Source organism: Callorhinchus milii, unplaced genomic scaffold (assembly GCF_018977255.1).
Source record: "Callorhinchus milii isolate IMCB2004 unplaced genomic scaffold, IMCB_Cmil_1.0 Scaffold3, whole genome shotgun sequence".
Taxonomy (NCBI): Eukaryota; Metazoa; Chordata; class Chondrichthyes; order Chimaeriformes; family Callorhinchidae; genus Callorhinchus; species Callorhinchus milii.
The window spans coordinates 80,572,853-80,596,772 of record NW_024704744.1 but is presented as its reverse complement, the minus strand read 5'-3'; the positions used below and the strand labels follow the sequence as shown (position 1 = coordinate 80,596,772).

General features: G+C 38.0%; 1 protein-coding gene across 1 annotated transcript in view; it reads right to left on the bottom strand.

Moving 5' to 3' along the window:
* The window catches only part of vps54 (VPS54 subunit of GARP complex), a 41,751-nt gene that overhangs the window by 4,557 nt on the left and 13,274 nt on the right, over positions 1 to 23,920 (bottom strand). Inside the window, 14 exon segments of the mRNA XM_042333067.1 lie at positions 287 to 367; positions 1,097 to 1,218; positions 3,041 to 3,128; positions 3,918 to 4,023; positions 6,099 to 6,162; positions 6,848 to 6,960; positions 7,390 to 7,571; positions 9,038 to 9,167; positions 12,432 to 12,769; positions 13,469 to 13,565; positions 13,869 to 13,924; positions 15,923 to 16,030; positions 18,947 to 19,070; positions 21,299 to 21,684. Of these exon segments, the coding sequence (XP_042189001.1) occupies positions 287 to 367; positions 1,097 to 1,218; positions 3,041 to 3,128; positions 3,918 to 4,023; positions 6,099 to 6,162; positions 6,848 to 6,960; positions 7,390 to 7,571; positions 9,038 to 9,167; positions 12,432 to 12,769; positions 13,469 to 13,565; positions 13,869 to 13,924; positions 15,923 to 16,030; positions 18,947 to 19,070; positions 21,299 to 21,684 (1,995 nt within the window).

Genomic DNA, 23,920 nt, shown 5'->3' with positions numbered 1-23,920 from the left:
ACCACTGGAGCAAGTCAAGTCCTTGCCAGTTAGCAGAAGTTAAGAAACAAATCTTCAGCACATCCACCTAGTCAGCAAAGGAAATTAAAAGATTTGTGAAGATGTCTTGGACAACTATGATTTCATCATTACTTATTTATATTAAAATCAAGTCAAAAGGCTTGGATGTCAGACAGGAAGGAAGGAAAACTATTTGAGATCAGCAGCAGTCTCCTAAATGCCTTTGCTCTTTAGGCCCTCTGGGCGGGAAAGGAATTTATTCTGAACGGCAAACTTGCAAGTTTACCTTTGACAGCATTTTGTCACAGAGACCATCCATTATTGCAACGAGTTTTGCCAAGATTTCAGCGATATGGTCATTATAATCCTATAAAAGAAAAAATTACCAAGTACACCAAATACAATACATACACAAACCAGATACAAAGATCTGGATTCCTAAAAATCAGCATAGCAAAAACATTATTCAAAATCACTTGAGGCACTTGTTTTGCGTGATCCTGGGTCGGGGGAGAGTTCTCATGGGTTAGCATGATGTACATTGGGGTTCTCTTAACAAGATCTGATGTCTAATAATAGCACGGAGGCGGGATGGGAAAGAAAAAAATTACAATAATTACAATGTGCTTTTCTAGCATATTTACTAGAAGTTGGTTTGAGAGGAATCCCCAAACTAGTGGGAACACCTGCTATCTGATCCAAAAGAGCTTCCACTTGGCCGGAAAATTCTCCTCACTTTCTCCCTCCCTACCCTTCCCTAGCGTTCCTGAGGCAAGTTGCTGTGTAGATTCAGCAAACTCAGAAACAAGCAGTGGCAACTGGCACCACCAATGTCTCCAGAGTGGCATGTTTTCTACCTTCACTTTCCTTCGTTATTTGCTGGAGCACTTTAAACCAGCACAAAACACATGCATTTATTCCCTTTAACTATTGCGTGTTGTTTAAAGTTTTCAAATGGAATGTTATTTCAAGTTAAGTCATACTCCAGAGGGCGGTAACTATTAAAACAGCACTGATTCCAACCCAGATTCAGCGCACCGAAAGTTCATGATTAATGTCACATTAGAATCTACATCAGGATGTTTTGCAATTTTACCTTAGTGATGTGTTCAAAATGCCTCAACATATTGTACTGCTTAGGCTGTAGTCGAGCTTCGAAGTGCACCCTAATTATGGGAATGTAGTGCACAATAAGCTGCAAACAGCGAGAAGCAAGAGCTGCACAAACAAAACACAAAATTAATGAAAGGGCCAAACGTTATTAGACATCACCAGACAAAAGCAAGTACAACATATTGGAGCTGAAAAGTGCTGGAATGGGAAAAACACTGTATAGAAGGTAATGAGTTCTGGATGATGTGCCTCAGGTTGTCAAGTGCACCTCACATCACACTAACCTGCGTGATCCTGGGTCGGGGGAGAGTTCTCATGGGTTAGCATGATGTATATTGGGGTTCTCTTAACAAGATCTATTTATGTCCTAAAAGGCATGGTTTTTGGCACTTGTGTCATTTATGTTGCAGTTGTACCTTTTAAGCTGAGAAGATTATTCACAATATAAAGTACACTCCATCCCAACCCGGGTTTGAGACTGTCCTTTGAAGCCCCTTCTGACATCAGCCATAGCACCAAGAATAAGTATCTCCTATAGAAATAGCACTGATTTCATTGCTAGGGAATTATCAGAATTGGGAAAGTAGTAGCAAGTCTGTTGATTTTGCAATTTCCTATTTCTTCATCTAGGAATGAGGGACTTCAGTTATCAGGAGAGGCCAGCGAAGCTAGGATTATTCTCCTTGGAGCAGAGAAGGTCAAGAGGAGACTTAATAGAAGTTTTCACAATTATGAGGGGATTCAACAGGGTGAACAAGGAGAAACTATTTCCACTGGCAGGTGGATCGGTAACCCGAGGGCATCGATTTAAAATAGTTGTTAAAAGAAACAGAGGAGAGGTGAGGAGAATTTTTTTCACACAGCGAGTTGTTCGGATCTGGAATGCATTGCCTGAAAGGGTGGTGGAAGCCGATTCAATAACAGCTTTTAAGAGAAAATTAGATAATTATTTGGGGAGGATAAGTTTGCAGAGCTATGGGGAGAGAGCGGGGGAGGGATTGGATTGGATAGCTCTTTTCAAAGAGCCGGCACAGACACGATGGGCTGAATAGCCTCCTTCTGTGCTGTATGATTCTATGATCTCCCAAACATCATTTAGGAAGCGATTCTGTAATTTCCAAAGGAGTCATTTACTTCGGACTCCTGATGAGAAGGATAGCCTAAAAAAGCAGGGCTCTATGCGATGGCACAAGTCTCATCTGTTAACAAGGTAGTTTTTTTTTCACGATTAAAACACCTGATTTTCTTTGCGAATATGTCACGTGAGTGGCTAGTGAGTAGATAATCGGTGTAAAGCTTTGTACTCTCAAAACACACTCTGAATTTCAAAGCAAAATACACCTGATCATCAAATGGCTGTCAACAATCCAGTAGACTCTCCTCTGAAATAGGAAACATAGTCTAAGCTGACACTCTAATGCTGTGCTGGTGGGTATAGCATTGTCGGAGGGGCTGTCCTTGTCGAAAAGGGAATGGAGTGTCTCCTGGTGACCTGGTCAACATTCCCCCAAATAAAATTTGGGGCACTCATTTCATGTTTGTGGAACATTGCTATATGCAATTGTGCTGCCACATTTGCCTACAAATACACAGTCTCTCCATTTTACAGTAAATCCTGTGAAGCGCTTTGAGACGTTCCATCCTTCTGAGGTGATAAGGAGCTATACCAAATGCAAGGAATACTATATCAATATTTTCAAGGTCATTAAATGATATTTCACGTTCCAGCAGGAAATCAACTAGATTATTCATTATAATTCTAGCACAACCTCCCAAATGCTTCAAAATATATCAACAGTGACTGTACAGTTTGGGTCATGGTGAATTTATATTAGGAATATTAAAAGAAATCTTATTGTATATCATGATACATATAAATGTTCCACTTTACCCAATAGATAAGCTACTAGGACATGGGGACACGTACCTAGGTTTTTGGTAGTTATTGTCTTCAGCCCCACAACCTGCAATGCGCCTGCACCAAGTACTAACTGGCAGCTCCGTGAATTGAAATGCTGCAATGAGAAAATAAAATCGTTAGTGGTTAGAACGATACAGTGTTTTGGGTATAAATGAATGGCAGCATTTAAAATCACGAACCACTAATAAATTGCTTTACTGAAATGCGTTTCTTTGTGCATGCAAAAGGTCCATAACTGAGGAGTTATAACAGCTGCTTGACGTGTGAAAGAACTGTAGGAATACACAGCCAATGGTATAGCATTCTACTTTCCCACACGTGATTTACTTGTTTTAAACTGGTTCTGGAATTGGCCCATTAACTTTAGTGAATTCCCTGAACTAATACACAAAGTTCTGATTTATATCTAAAATACATTAAAAGGTTACAGGGCGAAACAAAGGTTTTCATTGTCCCTTTGCATCTTGAACTTGGGACTTGAATTCAGCCTATGATGTGGATGAGAGTATGCACTCTCTCTCTCTCTTCATTTATCAGGCTCTCTCTTTTAGAAAAAATAATCCTTTTTTTTGTCTAGCATTTCTTATGTTCTTATTTGAACTCTTGAGTTTGGGTGGACTCAAGTTTGTAATGGGCACTGGTCAACAGCACAAAACTGCTCATTATTTAGCAGAGATTGACTGCTCCAGTGAGCTTGAGGCTAAATCATGAGCAAGGCCAACTGTAAAGTGGAACTACTCCTGCACCAGTTGAGAACATTCCTTAGCTAATTAGGCACAGGCCAGGCCTCTAATCTGCGATCTTCTAGGTGACATATAAACTTGTAATATCTTACACTTTTTTTAAAAAATCCACATTATAAGAAGCAGTTTTCAAGACGCACCTTTAATAAGTCAGAGAGACGAGTTAGCATGTCAGTAGTAATAGAGGGGATGTCATCTACGCACTGGCAATATTCAAAAATAATTCTTATTAACAGCAAAACAGTCCTGTAAATGTAAAATAAATATACATCATCTCAGACTTCCAGTATCTATAAAATCAAAGCTGTAGTTTGCATAAAGTACCTTTTGGTTGTGAGAACATTATTTTTAATAGTTTTCTAGAGCACTATGGTCTACTCCTTGTTTGCCCACAAAACACACAGTCACTGCACTTTACAGCATCTCCACTAAAGCAATGACTAGCTTTTTCCAGAGATAACCATCTCAACCCTTACTCCCTTCTGATTACTCATCAGTATTACAATGCTAGAATAAACACTGTCAACAGGTACTTTGACTGTTCATATTATCCATGTCAAAATGAGTTCTCAATAATAATAATACTTGTATTTGAGATAACGCCACTCAATGGCAAACTACGTAGTCATAGAAATAGGAGTAGGCCATTCAGCCCCTCGAGCCTGTTCCACTATTCTGTAAGATCATGTCTGATCTGTACCTCAACTCCAATTATCTGGCCTTGAGCCATATCCATTGATAACCTGATCTAACACATATCTATCCACCTCAGTCTTGAAAATGTGAATGGATCCAGCAACCACAACTTTTTGGGAGCGAGAGTTCCAGATTTCCACTACCATTTGGGTGAGAGACCTGATTTCACTCCTAAATTGTCTAGATTTAATTTTAAGATTATGCCCATTTGTTCTGCATTCACCCACCAGTGTAAATAGTTTTTCTGTATCTACCCTATCAAATCCCTTTATTATTTAAAAACGTCAATCAGATCACCCCTCAACCTTCTAAACTCAACAGAATACAGACCAAGTTTATGCAACCTGTCCTCATAATTTAACCCTTTAAGCACTAGTATAATTCTGATGAATCTGGGTTCCATTCCCTCCAGAGCCAATATATCCTTCCTGAGGAGCGTTGTCCAAAACCGAATGCAGTACTCCTGATGAGGTCTGACCAAGGCTCTATACCAAGGCTTTTTATATTCCACCCTCGAGATAAAGGCCAACATCCCATTAGCCTTTTTGATAACTTTTTGAACCTGTGAGCTTGTTTTCAGTGATTTATGTACAAATCCATTCGTTCCTCCACAGTTCTTAGTTTCTCACCATTTAGAAAATATTTTATTTTGCTCTTTTTGGATCGATAGTGGATGACCTCACACTTCCACACATTGAATTCCATCTGCCAGTTTGGCCCACTCATTTAATCTGTTCAAGTCTCTTTGTAACTTTCTGCTCCCATCTACAATTTATTGAGCCTCCTAACTTTGTGTCATCTGCAAATTTTTATATAAAAATTCTTTATTCCTTCATCCAAGTCATTTATATATATATTATATATATATATAAAGCTGAGACTCCAGTACAGACCCCTGGGGAACACCATTTGTCATGTCTCGCCAATCAGAAAACGTTCCTTTTATCCCTACTCTCTGTTTCCTCTCTCCTAACCAATTACCCAGCCACGTTGGAAGATTACCTCCAATTCCATACACTTTCATTTTTGCCAATAACCTCTTGTGCAGAATGGCTGTGTAGACTCCCAGCAGTACCCAATATATATTCTGGGATCCAAAGCCTTGGCTCTTGCCAACCTGCATCTAAGTCAAGATCCTACTCCATATCCGGTCCCTAAACAGGACGGCCTTCCTCCACCTCCGCCATATTGCCCACCTCCAACCGTACCTTACCCTAGATGCAGGCAAAACATACGGAAGAGAGAGGTGGCTGAAAGCACAGTCAAAGAGGAAGGTTTTCAGGCGGGACTTAAGAAAGGGGAGAGAGGGGGCAAGGTGGAGGGATTGAGGGAGAGTGTTCCAGAGTTTCGGGGCATAGTGGCTGAAAGCGCGACCTCCGATGGTGAGGCGGAGGGTGCGAGGGACCAGTGCCAGTCGAGCGGAGGCTCCAGGTGGTGGATTGGGGAGTGAGGAGGTTGAAGAGGTAGGGAGGTGCCAGAGAGTGAAGGGATTTGAACATAAGTGTGAGGATCTTGAAGTCGATTCGTTCGGTGATGGGGAGACAGTGGAGCCTGGCCAGAACTGGTGAGATGTGGATACGGAGTTTGGTCCCTCAATCACTCATTAATAGTAAATTGCATCTTACCCAACTACAGCATACTTTTGCCCATCTACAGCCAAGACATCTGCAGGTTTTCTTTCTTGCGGAGCTAAAAATTAAACAAGCAATATAATGAAACAAGTAATATCTACAACATTAATAATAATAATAATCCTTGCATTTGATATAGCGCTTTTCATGTCTTCTAGACGTCTCAAAGCGCTTCACAGAATATACTGTAAAGTGAATTGACTGTATATTTGTGGGCGAAACATTTACAAATCGCTTAAGTATTCGCACTTTATGAATATAGGATGGCGATTTTGACCTTAAAGATCATCCGAGTTTAGAAAAAGAAATTACAAGAGAAAAGCAGGCAGCTAAATCTTCTTACAATAGAGGATTTGGTTTATCGCAATTCTGAAAATGCTAATCATTTCACATGCTAAGCATACCAGTTTAGAAAAATTATATATTTTTTAATCTTTTATTTCCATGCTCATTAGCTTAAATGTATGGTGGATAGTCAATTTCTCTTCGCAAGCAATATCAAATAATAATAATCCTTGCATTTGATATAACGCCTTATCATGGCGTTTAGAAGTCTCAAAGCATTTCACAAAATGTACTGTAAAATGAATTGACTGCATATTTTGTGGGTGAAACACGGCAGCCAATTGCACACAGCAGTGTCCCACAAATAGTCATGGATTTAATGACCCAATTTTTAAAATATATTTATTGTACAAAAAAAACTTAATTTGCTTTTTTGAAAAAATGTTTAATGAATTGACCTGCAGTTTTCTTCTCAGGTAAAGCAATTACGCCATCAGCTATGGAATTGACAAGATCCTGAAACTCAACTGGAACCTCGGCCTGTTTCCAACGCTCATTATCTAGCAGGAGACTACGGCAGAGAAAGAAGCAGAATTAGAGTCTGTAATAATGAAGCCAGATCACATTTGTTCATAATTAAAAGCCTCAACAAAACGGTTTTACTTTTGATCTTTGATTATCTTTACTTAAAACAAAGTTGGCTAAGAAACTAAACTCGAGCAATGTGGCTTTTTTAAAAAAATTATGTTCATATATAGGCAAAATAAGAACGTAAATGTGTGGTGTTCTGCTTCACAATATCTTTCTGGTAATAAGACAGAATTTTTTATTTGAACTGTGTCTTTTAGACTTTATTGGGTCTCCTATATCTGTCTGCTCACATTTTAAAAAAAACATGCGAAGAGTAAGAACCCGACAATACAAAGTGAGGCGCTTCCAGCTTCCCTAGGCTCTGAAACTAGTCTATTCACTACAATGTCTTGTTAAATATCATAACCACCTGAGTTTGGTTTTCCGTTCTTCATGGAACCGATTCACAAACTTATTAGCCTGGCTTTGCAGAGCTCCACGAAGTGACATGCTTCGCCTGCCACATATCTTTTCAGTCTCCTGAACAAATGCTTCCACTGTGCGTGAGAGTGCCACAAACTCAGAAGAATTCAGCTTCTCAAGGAACCCATCCTTAGAAAAATAGTAATGTTAAAGACTAAATATAAGAATTGGGGCACTGAATAATTACTTAGCCGTGTAAATATTTAATAGTTTGCCTTATGAGTTTGCTGCATGTCTGCTCAATTCCGAAAGACAGGCAATTCTACATTTTGACTCAGGTGATGGAGAAATTTGAATGCTTAGGGTGCTGCTACATTTTGATATTCAGCTTTAGATACCAATGCATGTTAGTAACTATTTTATTAATTGATAATTAAGATTAAAAAATATTCTATGTTTGTTGGCCAGCGCCTTGGGACATCCTCCCGACCGGAAAGGTGCTATACAAATGCAATTTGTTGTTTTTCTATAATCTTGCATTCCCGGTTTGATTTTTTTAAAAAGATGGATTTTCTTTCAATTATTAAAAAAAATATTTTAATGGGGGGGGGGGGGATTGTTTTTATTTTTTTCAAAATAAAAAATAGCCAAAGTCAAGGTTGTAAGATTGCCAAGGATTCCACTTTCTGCTTAGTATCACATTGACAGATTATTTTTGTATTTCAAACAATCATTTTTTTTAATAAAGAGCATTCATTTGAAGAAAATTGGAAACCCTGACAAACACAGATTTTTACTGATTGAAATCAGAAACTGGCAAGCCTATATATATATAAAATATATACTTAATCTTGCGCAAAAATACAAGGATCCTCCCCTTTTTTGCTGACAATTTAAACCATAATAATAATCCTTGCACTTGATATAGCGACTTATCGCGTCGTTGGGACATCTCAAAGTGCTTCACAGCATATACTATAAAGTGAACCACGGCAATTAGGGAACTTTATAAATTAGTTCTAAGAAATCTTTGCGCCTGTAAAAGGAAAGCAATATTATTGAAATATGCACTGACCTTTAAATCAATGAGAACCATGATATTATGCAGGTTTATATTTACCTGGTAAAGAGAATTATCAGACTCATAGCAGTAGGAATGCTTAGTGCATGCTGGCAAAGGTACATTGGCCACATTGGTGGTATTTCATGTTTCACATAAAGTAGGAGTTTCCGATTGTCTGCCGTTTGTATATCAGAGCCAAGTAGTAACAATACAATATGACTGAATTAGCTAATGAGTTTGATTTGGGACTTGTTGGCATTTTATAGAAGACTCATGTATAAAAAATCAATTCTAAAACTCCCCCCTGTGGTAGATGCACAGGATGTGAACTTAGGTCCTGTTAGTTTCTTCAGCTCCATTTACCACTACAGGATGGAGGGAAAGACTGGCCTCAGAGGAAACTTTCACAGTAGGAGAGGAGAAGCAGGGGAGCAAACCTTTCATGGTTGTGAAGGCTGAGTGCTCCCCAACAAATTCCACTTTCATCAACTAAATGGTTAATATAAGAGCACAAACAAATCAAATTATACATTTCACACAACAAAAAAGTACAACACTGACATATTAAAACTACAGTTGCAATTTAAATTACCTTAGCTCTAGCCATAAGAAACTTAACACATCTGTCATGGCAGATATCAGAGGCACTGTAGAGTAGTTCCTGGATGTTGTTAGCAATTCTGCCAAGTTCCAGTTCAGTCAGTCTCAAATCATCAGTGACCCTGAAACGAAAGCCAGAGAAGCTCGATATCTTCAGTTAACTGTTTCCACACAAGAAGCAAATGCACTAAGACTTATATTTTGGAATACAGTAATTCATTCCTTTCCTCTGCACATTTTATCAAGGTCATCAATACAAAACATTATCGTCCAACCTTGAGGGATAGGGATTTCCAAAATTAGTTGTCAAACTGCCAGAGTCATGATCCTAATTTGCAAACAGTATGTCATCTAGTAGCCAGACTCCAAATGGATAAAAGTCAACCAACTTATACAAAAGCCAAGTGACGGACATTTCTGGATTCAGAATCATTTTGTTTGATTGTTTTTTGAATATTCAAAGCACCTGAGTTTCTGAGCCATATTCACAATTGTATTCAGACTAATGTTTATTCCAAAGATCTTAAGCTTTAATTGATTATAGATTATAGATTAATAGGCTATTTATATAGTACTTTTAGCATCAACTCTAATTTGCATGACAAGGTTTATCCTAAAACTGCAATATGAATCAACTATCAATTAGTGGACATGGATTAAATCACCACTGCTAAAATCACATAAAAATTTGTATCTGGTTTATACAGCAGCCGATTTAAAAAGAACTTAACCTTAATTGACTTTACCTCTTGAGAAACTTACAGATGATTGTCCTGCAAAATAAACATTTATTGTAGTTGTAAAACAGAAGTACTCCAATCACAGCACCAATTCATGGAGCAAATCCTTTAACTAGCACTCATACAAGTAGGGATAGTTTGTTCTCAGATTGTTTTAAGAATTTGTTTTTATTTAAGTTACTTCTCAATTTACACAAAAACTGTTCAGATTATGAATAAATCAGCTAACTTATTGTGTAATAAGCTATACTTCATCATTTCTGAATTATATATTCTTTAGGTAAAATTCTATTCAACTGATATATCAAAAGTTCTGTCTTGCACAAGGCACACTCTTTATCCCCCATCTTCACCAAGCTTCAGTGGCTCAAGGTAAGCACAAGTACACAGTAAGAACAAGCTTATGAACTTCAGTGTTCAAATCTCTCCAATTTCTCCGCTCCACTGATTACTCCTTTTCCTCCACCAGCAGTAGCCAAGCCTTCACCCACTGTGTCGCTGTGAGTTCAAAGTCTCTTCCAAAACCACTTCCCCTGGCAACCTCTCCTCTGGGCTTTAAAAACCTCCAATAAACATCTTTGAAACTCTCATTTCACTTGTTAATATGCTCTGAGATGTTCTTTTATGTAAAAGTAAGTAGCTAGAGGCAAAAGATTTAAGGTAATTACCCAAAGAGCAAAGATTTTTGCATGAGAGGCTAGACATGTTTTTAATGAAATAGAGTTGTTAGAATGTGGAATGCATTGAGACAGAATCCAAATTAGATTTTAAAAGAAAATTAGACAATTATCTTCTGACAATATAAAAGTGTACAGCGAAAAAGAATGGGACTAAATGGATTGCTCTTTCACAGTCAATACAGCCACAATTGGCCAAAGGCCTCCTCCTATGTTGAAAATGTCTATGGTGCTAAATGCAAATTGCTGTTGATCTTGTGTCGCAACTAATTCAAACAACTGTAAAAATGTTCTCAGCACTATCGAAGGAACCTCCATAGATTTCCTTGGAAACAAAACTTCGAAACAACGAGAAACATTTGAAGCATTTGCTCGCACAATGATAAATTTCATCAACAACAAAAACATCTTATATAGAGCCCGTTACACAGGGTAGTGTCTCGGTGCACTGCACAGAAATAAATCTCTTCTAAAATAAATATTAAAAGCCCACATTTCAGTTACAATGATCCTGAAGCTGATTGACCAAATTCTTATACACGGTTTTGTTAAAAACTTCAGCAATGTGTGGTGCCATCCAATGGTCAAGACAGGAATTGCACGTCCATCAGTGGCACAGATCCAGTGTATCACGGCTCAAGAGTCAGCAACAAAGGTCAAGGCTAACAATAATCTTCTTGCACATTAGAACACCTGATACACAGAATAATAGGAACAAATCCTGCCTTGTGATTGTGAAACAATGCTATTCGTCAGATAATCTCTTTAAAGATTAATATGAAGTAGTAACCAAGCAAACACTGAGGTCCATCATTCTGAACCTCAATAAGGAAAACGGTAATACATCACACCAACTCTCAGAAGCTTCATTCCAACGTATTTCAGAGGGGAGCTGTCTCGGCGATGTGATTGATGTACTAACTACTTGGTTGTGTAGGTCTGGCTCACTTTTACCACTGGGTCAGACACTTGTGTTTTTTTTAAACACAGAGAGAAAAAAAAATCCTTTTGTGTACAGTTTGCTTAACATTTCTACCCAAATAACAATATTCGATAATACTTAACATTAAAGAAAATCAGTCTTTTCATCTTAGATAACACTTTGTTACTGAAACCCAAGTGCTCCGGGACACTACCCCATGTGAATGGCGCTATATAAATACAAGTTGTTATTTTTGTTGTTGAAATCCAATTACTGGGGTAGCAAAAATTGGTGATGACTAGTGGCTATTCAGGCACTCTAGACCCTGAAATAGCTTGATAAAAAAATCACCATATTTTGTTAGGTTTTCAACCTCGAAATACTAATAATGTAGGATTATTTGGGGAAAATAAAGCTGACAAGTTTTTCAAAACTGCTTGATGAACAGGTCCCAATAACATAGTGGTTAGTTCACTCGTCTCGCAAGCGAGAGGACCCGGGTTTGATTCCTGGGCAAGACGAAATCTTAGGCAAGTTTCCGTGCTCCACACGCCTCTGTTTATGTAACAGTAAATAGGAACCAGTTATTAGTCAATTGGCGGATCACTTTCTGAAGATAATAATCCCTCCGTAAAAAAAGTTACTCAATCCAATGCGCAATTGTTAATCGAGTTTCACCCATAAAATACAGTCAATGCATTTTACAATATCAGAAGTCGCTGGGAACACTCAGCAGATCAGGCAGCATCTATGGAGAAAGGAAAGTGCGTTAAAGTTTTGGGTCCACGATCCTTTGTCAGAACTTTGCCAGTTTGTGGACCCAAAACGTTGACTCACTTTCCTTTCTCCACATATGTTGCCTGACCTGCTGAGTGTTGCCAGCGACCTCTGTTTTTCTTTCAGATTTCCCGCATCTGCAGTATTTTGCATTTTGTTTACACTTTACAATATATTGTATGAAGCACTTTGAGACGTCTCAACAATGGGATAAGGCTCCATATCAAATGAAAGGATTATTATCATTAACAGTATCAGACCAAAACTTACATTATCTCCACTCCCCCTGTGGCTGAGGATGACGTCTGCTCCTTACTGGAGGATGAATCGGTCGTGCACTCGACTTCAGACGTAGAATCGCTGCCACAAGGTTCACTGTTATGATAAGATATTCTTTGGGGCTCAGTGTCTAATCCTGCAGGTTGTTCTCTCTCATTAAATGCATCACTAATAAACATGCCTTCATGAGTCAAATATGCCACTTCTGTCTCCAAACTATGACCCAAAACGGGATTCTTCTGACAAGCTGCAGTTTCCAGCTCCCTGTTTCTTTCCCGACTTTTGTCCAATACCAGGAAGACAACATTACGAATGATGTTTATCGTTGCCTACAAAATAATTTTTGTGCAACAAAAGGACAAATATGAACAAACTTTTAAACCATTGAATTACTTTGTTATTTAGTACAAGTGACTGTAACTTTGAACATAGGGTCATCTGCAGCCAGATTTTGACTTTAAAATCCTAGCCCACAGTATAGTGAGGTGAGGTAGCAGGTTTAATTGTCAATGTGCGGAACAGTTTACAATATATTGTATGAAGCACAGTGAGTGCGCCATTTGGCTCCAAAACTAAAAGGAAAATTAACTGTCTTCTGGGTCATAGAGTCATGATAACATTAAGTCTCATTTTATGTGAAAAGTGGGAAATGATGTTGGCATCAAACTGATGAACCCAGAAGTCAAACATATTGTTCAGCTAAAATGGCCAACTTCCAGACAATTGGGCCACTGATGACATCGCTTTGACAATGACCTAGCGAACAGGAAATCAGCCATTTTAGCGCAGAAAGCCAGCCAGTCAGCTCATGTGTACAGTGAGCGGGTCAGCTGTACTCATTCGCAATGAATGTGGTCCATTATGCAACAATGTTATAAGCGAACTGGCGTTATGATGAAATAATTTATAAATGGGGCTGCACTGTATATGAAGAATGAATAAATGAGGAAATATTAAATCAGCATATGGTGTCAAACATAGAGGTTGAATAAAAGAATCAGTCATGAATATGGAAGAGACTTGCTTACCTTAACTCTATTGAGAAACTTAATAAAATTTGAAAATGTGTTTTTCAAAAGCTCCAACCACTGAGGGAAGTTCAGCATTCTCATTTGATCTGCAAGCCTTAAAAGAGTTCATCCAATTAGTTATTCTTTTACAAATTTTAAATGTGAACATATAAAGTCATATAAAAAGTATTAAATTGTTCATAGAAAAAGCACACAAGGTAGTACGATTGCATTTTGTGAATAAATACTGTACTGCTTTCAACAAAATTATTTTGAATGCAGAAAGTATTGAGAATTGAGAAGTTATGAAAAGTTATTCAAACATTATAGCAAAAAGTTAAGGTGCAGCAGATTAGATGGTTTTGTACATACATGAATAAGTTAAAGAATCATCTAAATTGCATATCAACTAACTTACTTCACTACAGCTTCAGTATCAATTTCTTCCATTTGTGAAATGGTTTCAATTACACTCTGTAAAATAATCATGAGAAAAGTTTACTTGAGACAGTAAATTGAAGTTCAATCAAAACAAGCAAATTTGGAACCTGGACACAAATGTAATTAGTAGGTGAAATACAGTAACAGTGATCCACAAATAGGTTCGCCCACAAATACAGTCACTATACTTTTACAATAAAGTGCTTTGAGATATTTCGACAAAGTGATAAAGCAGGCACTATATCAAATGCAAGGATTATTATTTTTCTTCTAATAAATTACCATTGTGAGCAGAATTAAAACATTGTTAGTTGTAACTGGTAAATGCAGTAATTCAGCACTCCCCCAGCACTGCACTGGAGTGTCAGTCTAGGCTGACTCCGAATGCAGTGCTGCGAGAGTTCTGCATTGTTGCCATCCTTTTAACAAGATATTAAAAGCTGAGGTGGCGCCTGCCTGTTCAGTTGGACGTTAATCATCCTATACCACTTTTGAAAAGAGACGGTGTCCTGGCCAACAACCTCCCAGATAAAATTGATCATTCACTTTATGAACATTGTGGAACATTGCTATATGCAAACTAGCTACCATGTTCTCCCACAAAAACAGTCACTACACCTTACAGCAAAATCTTGTGAAACGCTTTGAGACACCTTGACAGCATTATAAGGCAAAGATTATTATTAAACGGAATGTATGTTCTGTGACTATCACAAGCAGCTGGATGTGGATTTCAGATCACGTGGTTAACATCAAGAATTCATATACTGAAGCTTCATTCTACATTTGTTTCCTAACTATGCTCAAGTAAAGTACTGTATCAACAAATTGATCAGTCAAGGAAAAGCTTGGGAACATCTGCATCCATTCAGAACTAAAGCATCAATACATAAAGAACACTCTTCAGGCATAGCCTATAATAAGAGGTTGAAGCAGAGTCCATCAATTATTTTAAAAGAGAATTAGATCACTGATGGAAAAGGAAGAACACTGATGTGTGTAAAGAGGAGATAGGAGTGTGGGATTAGTGCAGTTGGCACAAGTGGAGACTAGCACCGCCAGACTCAATGGGGCAAATGGCCCATTTCTGTGCTATAAAATTCCATGTACTACATGGCACAAACAAGGAATTTCTAAATGGAGAATTTTTCAGAATATGTCCCAATAACACAACAAAAATGAAACAAAATACTTTCCTATTTTTTTTCAGATACTGTCATCATGACTAAACTGGCACATTTCTCTTCTGTTTTTTTTTATCCTCACCAAAGATAAGTTACTTTCATAAAGTTAGTGTAACTTTAGCAACTGTGGACGTTTCCCACTTGGTACATTAGGATTTCCAAATGGGTTTTACAGAATCTACGTTAATTTAGTTCAAGTCATTACAATCTTTAAACACTCTGTCTGCATTTACCTAAAGCTATCACTACAAATACAGTGTCTTTCTACAACACCTCCATAACCAAAGTAAAAATTGATTCTGATTTTGAAAACGACTTCATCAACACTCATAAGTTAAGCCAGTCTGATATTATTGCCATTTTAATATGATCCTTAATTGTCTCCCAACACCTTGTAGATGTGTGGAGAAACAAGAATGTAATACTAAACAATCGCCACTAGATGCTGCAAGGGATCTGCCCAGTAGTCAGAAACCAATTTGACAATTTAATTGAATATTTTAAAATTTTAATCCTTGCATTTGATCTATTAAGATAAAATGTTTCAAAGTGATTCACAGATAATTGCTGCAAAGTGTAGTGATTGTAGTTGTAAGAAAAGGCTCCAGCCAATTTTCACATGGGCATGTCCTACAAACAGCCAACAGAATGGCTAATTTATCTTCAGGACTGTTGGCCAGGACACAAAGAGAAACTCCTTCCTCATTCCAAACGGTGTCATGGGATCTTTAAAATCCACTTGAACAGGCAGATGGTACTTTGATTTAAAGGCTCACCCAAATAATGGCACCTCAGACAAAGCAAATATCAATAGCGAAGCCAAGATTTACCTGGAAATAAACGTTACCTGTTTAATTATATTTTTTGCAGCAACAATCATTTCTTCACTGTAGGTCTCCAGAAAGTCTAGCTTTTTTTGTTTTAGCAGCCCAAACACTAGAGATATTAACCTTTCCTTTAAAACACAAAATACATATTAAAAAGCAACATATAACAGTTATGAAAATACCTGAAAATGTATAAGACTTCAGATTGTGTTTCAGATTAGAATCAGTCAATTGTAACTTTAAAATAACACAGAAGCAGATACTTGGGAATAAGTACCGATCAGGGACCAATTTATTATCTCTAGTGATTATTTTCACCACACTGTACACTGAGGTCAGTCTTGTTGCCATATTTTATACTATAGTAGTTCACATTGTGCAAAAACATTATTTCTCTTTTTCTACTAAGTGTACAAGCTCCTGACAACCTTTTGTACCTCACTCAAATGGAGATTATGTATAAGTAAACCTTGGCATTGAATATCAGCTGGCTTTTTCTCCATAAGGGAGGAGGCAAATTGCAGCTGTACTATATCCTGGGAACCTCCCCAGGCTGTGTGGTACAGCAGTTTAGAGTAAATTCACTGATCCCTGGGAAACTCTGATTCTAAATCCCTTAAAATCACAAAGATTAAACTCCATCTCCAGTTTGCCCTGACAGAGATTCCTCTCTACTTTGGAAAAACAAAGATATATGATCTGGAGACAAAACTGTCTTACAACTCAATTCGAGTGAAAGCATTAAATAAGATCCATCAGTGCCTCAGTGGGTAAATGCACCATAAAGACTATGAGGGTCCCGGATTCATTCCCTGCTCTATGCTGAATAGTTGATTTCAGTCAAACCAGAGATGGGAAAGAGTGGTACAATTTGCTTCAATGCCTTCAGACATTGGGCAGGAGCAAAACAAAATCAGCTGAAGTTTCCATCTTAGTCGATTTTCAACAACTCCTTTGCTGCAAAGCATCTGCGCTGATCTTGCTGAGTGCATAATTGGGCTCAGCTCCAATGATTTCAATAGAGGAGCAGAGAAAACCAAGACGGTGGAGAGGAAAGAGGAAGAGGAAACAACTATATTATGTTGTATTATACACACAATAAGATATTTAAACTCTCAAATATAATGGACTATTTCTTAAAAGATAACAGCTATGGGAGATAAATCTCAGATTTCGGCTATGAAAAGATCATTTTGTTTCATTCTGTTGACAAATAATACAGGATGCTGCAATTGTGAAACAGGATGTTGCAGTTCTTTTAATGTCATCACGGTTCAGTGAAAACCAAATTCCATTATAACTGCAGGTGCTTGCTGGGAATGGAAAATGTTCTAATTTCTTCTTTCTCCAGATTACCACCAAACACTCCCAGGTCAGGTATATCATAGATCATATGCAGAGCACAGTGCACTCTCCCTCAATGTCTCCGCCTTGCCCCCACGCTCCCCTGTTTCAAGTCCCATCTGAAAAGCTTCCTCTTTGACCGTGCTTACGGCTACCTCCCCGCCACCGCCCCCAAACTTCTTCCCTGAATTGTTCCTCACATCCAATCTTAAGAGAAATTTTACCATACAAGTATGAATTTTTCCCTGCACTAGAAGTGTGGAGTGAAAATTGATGTTGCTGGGTTATATTTTTAAAATCTACAATTTGGATTTCCAAAATTACTCAACACTTCCACATCCACAACCTCTAGACTGTCTTTTTTCTTCAAAATTTCTAGTATAGAATCAATTGCTTATGGTTATAACAAAAGAGCGTGGTCTGTTATTTTCTAACCATTACATTATGTGTGCATCAACCGAGCTGTACAATAAAGTCATCAATTGTCCCATCATCTCATAAGAATACACAGAATTGATGTTCAGACTTCTTGGTGGTAAACTCAAAAATCAGTCAGAGTGTAGCATAAATAAGATTTACTGTTTTACAGAACAATAAGGCCATACTGATCCAATATTAGTTGTTGGCCTACCTGACAGTAAATTACCAAGTCCCAGTTGTTACCTTCTAAAATTCTCACAGCAGTTATTATTACAGTCAAGACACGATACTAGCCTCTGAAAAAGATGCTAAATCAGTTCTAATAATTACATAATAATGATACAAACGCTTAAATAGTTCACTTGCCACCCCACATGTCCAATAGGAGGTCATATGATGCATGCTGGCTTCCTACCAAAATAAATCAGGTGGTTGGCTGGCTTCGGGTCAGGACATCTTGTAAAGAAGGCAAAACTTCACATGCCTTAAAATTAAGGAGTCCTTAAGTCCTGTGGAGTCCTGTAGCTCAGTAGTTAGAGAGACCTGGGTTCTATTTCCAGCAGAGAGAAATGTTGGGCAAGTTTCCTTACTCCACATGCCTCTGTTTTCCTAGCAGTAAGTAGGAACCCGGTTGTTAGTCAATTGGCGGATCGCTTTTCCGGGGATATTAATTCCTCAAGAAAAAAAACAATAATTTTGTCACTCAATCCACGATTGTTTGTGGAATACTGCTGTATGAAATTGCTGCCGCATTTCGCCCACAAATATACAGTCAATTCACTTTACAGTATATTCTGTGAAGCGGTTTGAGACGTCTAGAAGACGTGAAAAGCGCTATATCAAATGCAAGAATTATTATTATATTTATTATTTATAAAAAAGAGCTGTACTATCACCAGACCAATTATCATCAGTTTGTTACAAACTGGTGATAATCGGTTATTATGTTATATTAAAAGATGTTATTATATTATAACATCATGGTTTAGAGATGGGTAGTGAGGGGTGGGGTGGGGGTAGGGGGAGACCAGCAGGGTAACCAACGACCCTACAGGAAGATTCTGATGGAGGAGATGATCAGGATCAATTGTGACCTGTCCTGCCAATATCCACAACGAAGGAGCAAAAATTAAAAATAAAAGACCCTGCCCCCCCACACACGTATACATAAGTATATCTCAGTAGAAGGACAAAGGAAACAAATGCCTTCGGGAGATGAGGGAAAGAAAACTGGAAGAAAATTTTGGCAAAAAAGTTAAAAAAAAAGTACTTTCACATACCTCTTCTAACACTTGGTTGTCTTCCAAAGGTCTGTTTAAATCACTACGGGCATAGGTAGAAAAATCTGCTATCATCATTTTATCTATTAGCCTCTCCAACTCACAGAGCTGTGAACCAAGGTGCCTGAAAGATAAAGATTAGATGCACTGTGAGCTGAAGTATTGAAGGACTCCATCCCTGCAGCCACTTCCCCTGTTCACCACAAATCCGCCTCATAGCTTGATCCTGGACTTTGCAAATGCGCCCGAGGAAGATTATCCACTGAATCCTCAGGACCTCAGACAACACCTCATCCACAATTGACTGTTTATAGATCACAAATACATCAGAAGCATAGTACATCTGGCTTCCAGTACAGACTTACCAGTGACCCGCACTAAAAAAGTGTCACCAGGCCACCGCTGACCTGACTTCCCATGCATTATGTGCAGGAAGTATCGCTAACGTTATTTCTTGAAGGTTTTGAACATGTGCTACACATATAATACTGTATATATTACAGTATACGCATGTACTATGCCAGTTTTGTGAGCAAAGGAAGCAAGCTGAAGAGAAGCAGTGAAATATCATACATTATGAGGAGGAACCAGATCCACCCCAGAGTGATATTTTCTGATGACATTCGTTTTGTATCTGGCACAGAATTAATCTGGTGCTGCCCAGTCCCAGGAAAGCATGGGATGAGTGTGTACACAATACCTAAACCAGATGCATTGGCTCAACAGATGAATACTCTAAAGTGTGTTCACTTTCCACAGCGCTCTTCCTTATTATTTAGCTAAGCAAAAATACCCACTACTGCCAAATTCTAGGCTGTTTTACTTACTCATGTATCTGTGGAGAGAAGGCCAGTGTTGAATGACAGAGATTTGGCAATGAATCAAAACTGAAGTTCTTGCTCATTTTATATTGGAGAAATCAGGGTTATTTGTGAAGAACAATCCCTTCCTTCCAAGAACAGAGCTGGCACGAGTCCACATTATTCTTGTGTGATCTGTGGAGTGTATGGGCTTGATGCTCCAAAGGGCCTTTTTCATCCAATGCCAAATATTGTTCCTATTGTTACTTCTCCTCTGAACTCTTGTTCTTCCCAAGGGCCAATATACAACCTTAGATACTATTCTTGCATCCTGCATTCAAAGACTTTGAAACTTAATCTCACCATCTTCTCACCTCTGATTGTTGACTTTAACTCCTTTAGACTAATTTCCTCCTCACTTAAGATTAATCCACCAACCTTCCCTTTCTCCTACAATTTACAGGCTTTTAAAACCCAAGTTTGGCATCTAACCACTTTTTCTAGCTTTAACTCATTTTTCCAGTTGTACACCTTTCAACCTTAGTAATGTTTCTTCCACTCTGCACATTGTCCCTTGACCAATATTTCTCAGTTAATATAAAACCCACTTGTAGGTTACCGCTTCTTACAGGTTTTTACGCGTTCAAATCAGGAAGTGCCGTCACACATTGACCCAGACTCTCGTCCAGATTACGAATTGTATGACCTTTAAACCACTGTGACCAAGTCACTGGAATCCAAGTGTGTGCGTCAGCAGCTATTCTTATTCACAGCAGTAACACATTCTGATTATAACCTTGCAAGTGCAATGCTTTAAACAATACAAGCAAATGATTCACAGAACACAACCAAATCATTAAGTTATTAGTATGCTCGACTTGTTGCTTCACAAAGGGAGATAATTTCTAACTAGTTTGGATTAATTCACCACCGCTCAGTACAGATCTAGGAAGGAGCTAAATATAATTTCAGTTTTAATCTGAACTCCAGTCGTGTCTGAAATAAAGAGAATGGCTTAAACAATTTATGGAACTTTTTTTTAAAAAAAAGTAGCAAGGACAGAACTACAGAATGTTTTCACTGGAAAAAAAACATTCACCACTGTTTGCATTGATGGTAACTGGATCTCTTAACCAGCCATGGATAATTAATGAAGGTGGTTGAAAACAAATATAACCAGGCTCTGCAATTACACATTGTGACCCAGTTTAAGAAGCGACTTTTCATTCAGATGATTATAGCTTGTAATTCAGACAGAATTAAAATATAACCAAATATTTAACTTATTGATCTCCAAAAAAAATTTAAAAAACAATGACCCGATTTTTCTTTAGACCAGAAAGTTGGTCCATACCTCAACATTGTTATGTAATGAAGCGTGTTATAACAGAGTTTTGTTTTACATACACACACAGTAGCACTGTCTCAAAAGAAAATAGTCTATTGTTTTGTTCCATAATGCAATTGAGCAATAGGTTTATGAAGATATAGAAAAAAAANTCAGCATGTTGAATGCTTACATTTTGAAAGGGAGCTGTGCAACCTCACATACCTGAAGCTATGAATCCCTTGAAGTTCCTGTTGGAGTACCTCCTGTGTTGTTGCAATTAAATCCAGTGCCCCAACAAACTCTGAAGTGGAGAGCAACAGCTGCACTGTCGGCTGCGTCTGGTGAACGGTGGCCATTAATTTGAGCTTGTTGTACATTTTAACACAGTTATTTCTAGTGATAGCAAGCCTCAATATTTGCAGAGATCCTTCACATGTGACTTTGTCAATCTGAGCAATTTTATCCCGGAGTATTTTTACAGCTTGTGACGTTTTTGTGAGGTAGTCTTGCAGCTCATGCTGAGAGGTCATAGCATGGAAAAAGGCATCAGAACGGAGAGAAATCTGGTGCGCTATATTAACCTCCACAACATCCAAGTAATGGCTCAACTGTAAAATAAATCATATACAAGTATCAATTCACCTTTCTTACTATAACGTAAGATGTCTGAGTACGTTACTCAAATTTCAATTCTTTATTGCCCAATTCTGCTAGACCCTTGGGAACTGAAATAATTGGATTAAGTCTGTGGCTTTTTATTACATGTAGAAAATCTTCTGGTACACAACTGATTTGAGGAAATGTTTGGTATTCCAGTGAAATAAATACACTTGTGAAAGATCATAAAAAGTTGTCAGCCTTCCTATAGGAAATAAAGATTCTTCAATGAAACTCTAAATTACAACCTAGTTCAAATTGTTAATTATATTTTACCGTCACTAACTGTTCTTCCCATAGTTGATTTCAGAGTACTACGAAACTCACAAACAGCCCAAAGTAACAATAGCCCAGGGTAGAGCTCTTGTCTCCGAGTCAGAAGATTCTGGGTTCAAGCCCCAAGACTGGGATTTTGAGCTCAGGGTCTAAAATGACACTTTAGTGCAGTGCTACAGGATGCATTGTCAGACATGCTGTCTTTTAGATGACGACGTTAAACCAAGGTCCCATCTGCCTGTTGACATGGACTATAAAGATCCCACAACACTATTTAAAATGGAGTTTCTCCTGGTGTCCTGGCCAACAACCCCCCAGATAGAATTGTTCACTCACTTCGTAGCTCTTTGTGGGACATTGCTGTGTGCAAATTGGCTGCTGCATCCCTGTACAAATACACGGTCACTACACTTCACAGTAAAATCTTGTGAGGCACTTTGAGTCATCTTGACAACATAAAACACTAGATCAAATGCAAACATTATTTTTATTTATTATTATTATTGAGACCTGAAAGTCAAGCCCATGTCCCTTCAAATCCAAACCTGGATCTAAACTAAAACAAATTTATATCATTCTGCCCTCCAGCACCACGACCTATATGGGTAATTATAGTAGGCAGAGAAAAAGCAGCACTCCTGAGGAGGAAGGCTGTAACTAATAAATAGACATGAAAAAATTCTAAAGGAAAAAAATAAATAGCACTTTAGTACATGAGAACATATGTTGCAAGAAAGGAAATTATAGGCTGCTTCTAATGCTACATTCCCCAGTGGGTTATAACCTGTTATGCTTATTTCATGTATGGAAAGCACATACAGGGCCCACGAAGGGGCAGCTGTTCCACATTTGTCTTACATCTGGGCTTCTCTTTCTAATTCTAATGCAAAGATGTCCCCTTTTATAAGTGTTTCCCAATTCCTGATTGATAATGTTAATAAATCAAGAGCAAGTACTAAAAGAACTGCATTTTTAATGATCAGAAAGACTATCTGCCCTTCATCATCAAATGGGTGAAAAAGAATAATGGACCACTACAAACTGAAATTTCCAGATATTAAAATTTAACTTCTCAATGTAGAGGGTTTAAGTAACGGACAAGCAATAATTTGGTGATGACAGTATGAAAGATCCAGGTTGCGTAGCCTATTGTTATTAAACAGCAATAAATACAACAGAAAATTCATATTGCATTTGCATATTGACTGAGGAAAGGACAACAGCCACTGCAAAAATAACTGATTACACAGTTCCCTCAATGGTGTAGTGAAGCCATGGAGACCAAATGGTTGCAAGTTCAATTCTGATCAGTGCTGAGTTAGAACAAATTAGCCTCAGCTGGTTGGGTGTCAAATAATACAGGGCTGGACAATAAATAGAACAGAAAATGCATATTAAGACTGAGGAAAGGGGTTTGTTGGCCAGGACACCAGGAGAAACTTTTCATTTTCATTTTCAGGGGCAAATTGCTTCGCTAGTTGAAGAGCCTGATGGCATTCATGGTCTACAATCATGACTAAAGAATGACGATTTGAGTGAGGCACCAATCAGTTAAATTAAGACTGTTTTATAGGGAAAAAGACAAGAGATAGACAAGTCATCTGCCCATGGTGTCACATTGGCTCTATTGAGGAACTCAGAAAAAGGGAAGATTATCACTTTTTTAAAAAAAGGAAGGGGAATTGGGGTGGGACAGGAGTTTAACACGCTGTTCTTTCTTCAAATCATCAACAAGCACTGTCTGATAAAATAAACACAAACACAAGGTGATGAACATTTAAAACTAAATATCACACTCTGCAAATGAATGTATATTCCTGGATTTTTACCCAGCCAGCATATTATTTTTAAACAGATGAGGCAAACTAGTCAGATGAAATCCACTGTAGCAGTCTGCCCCACTGGTAAAAT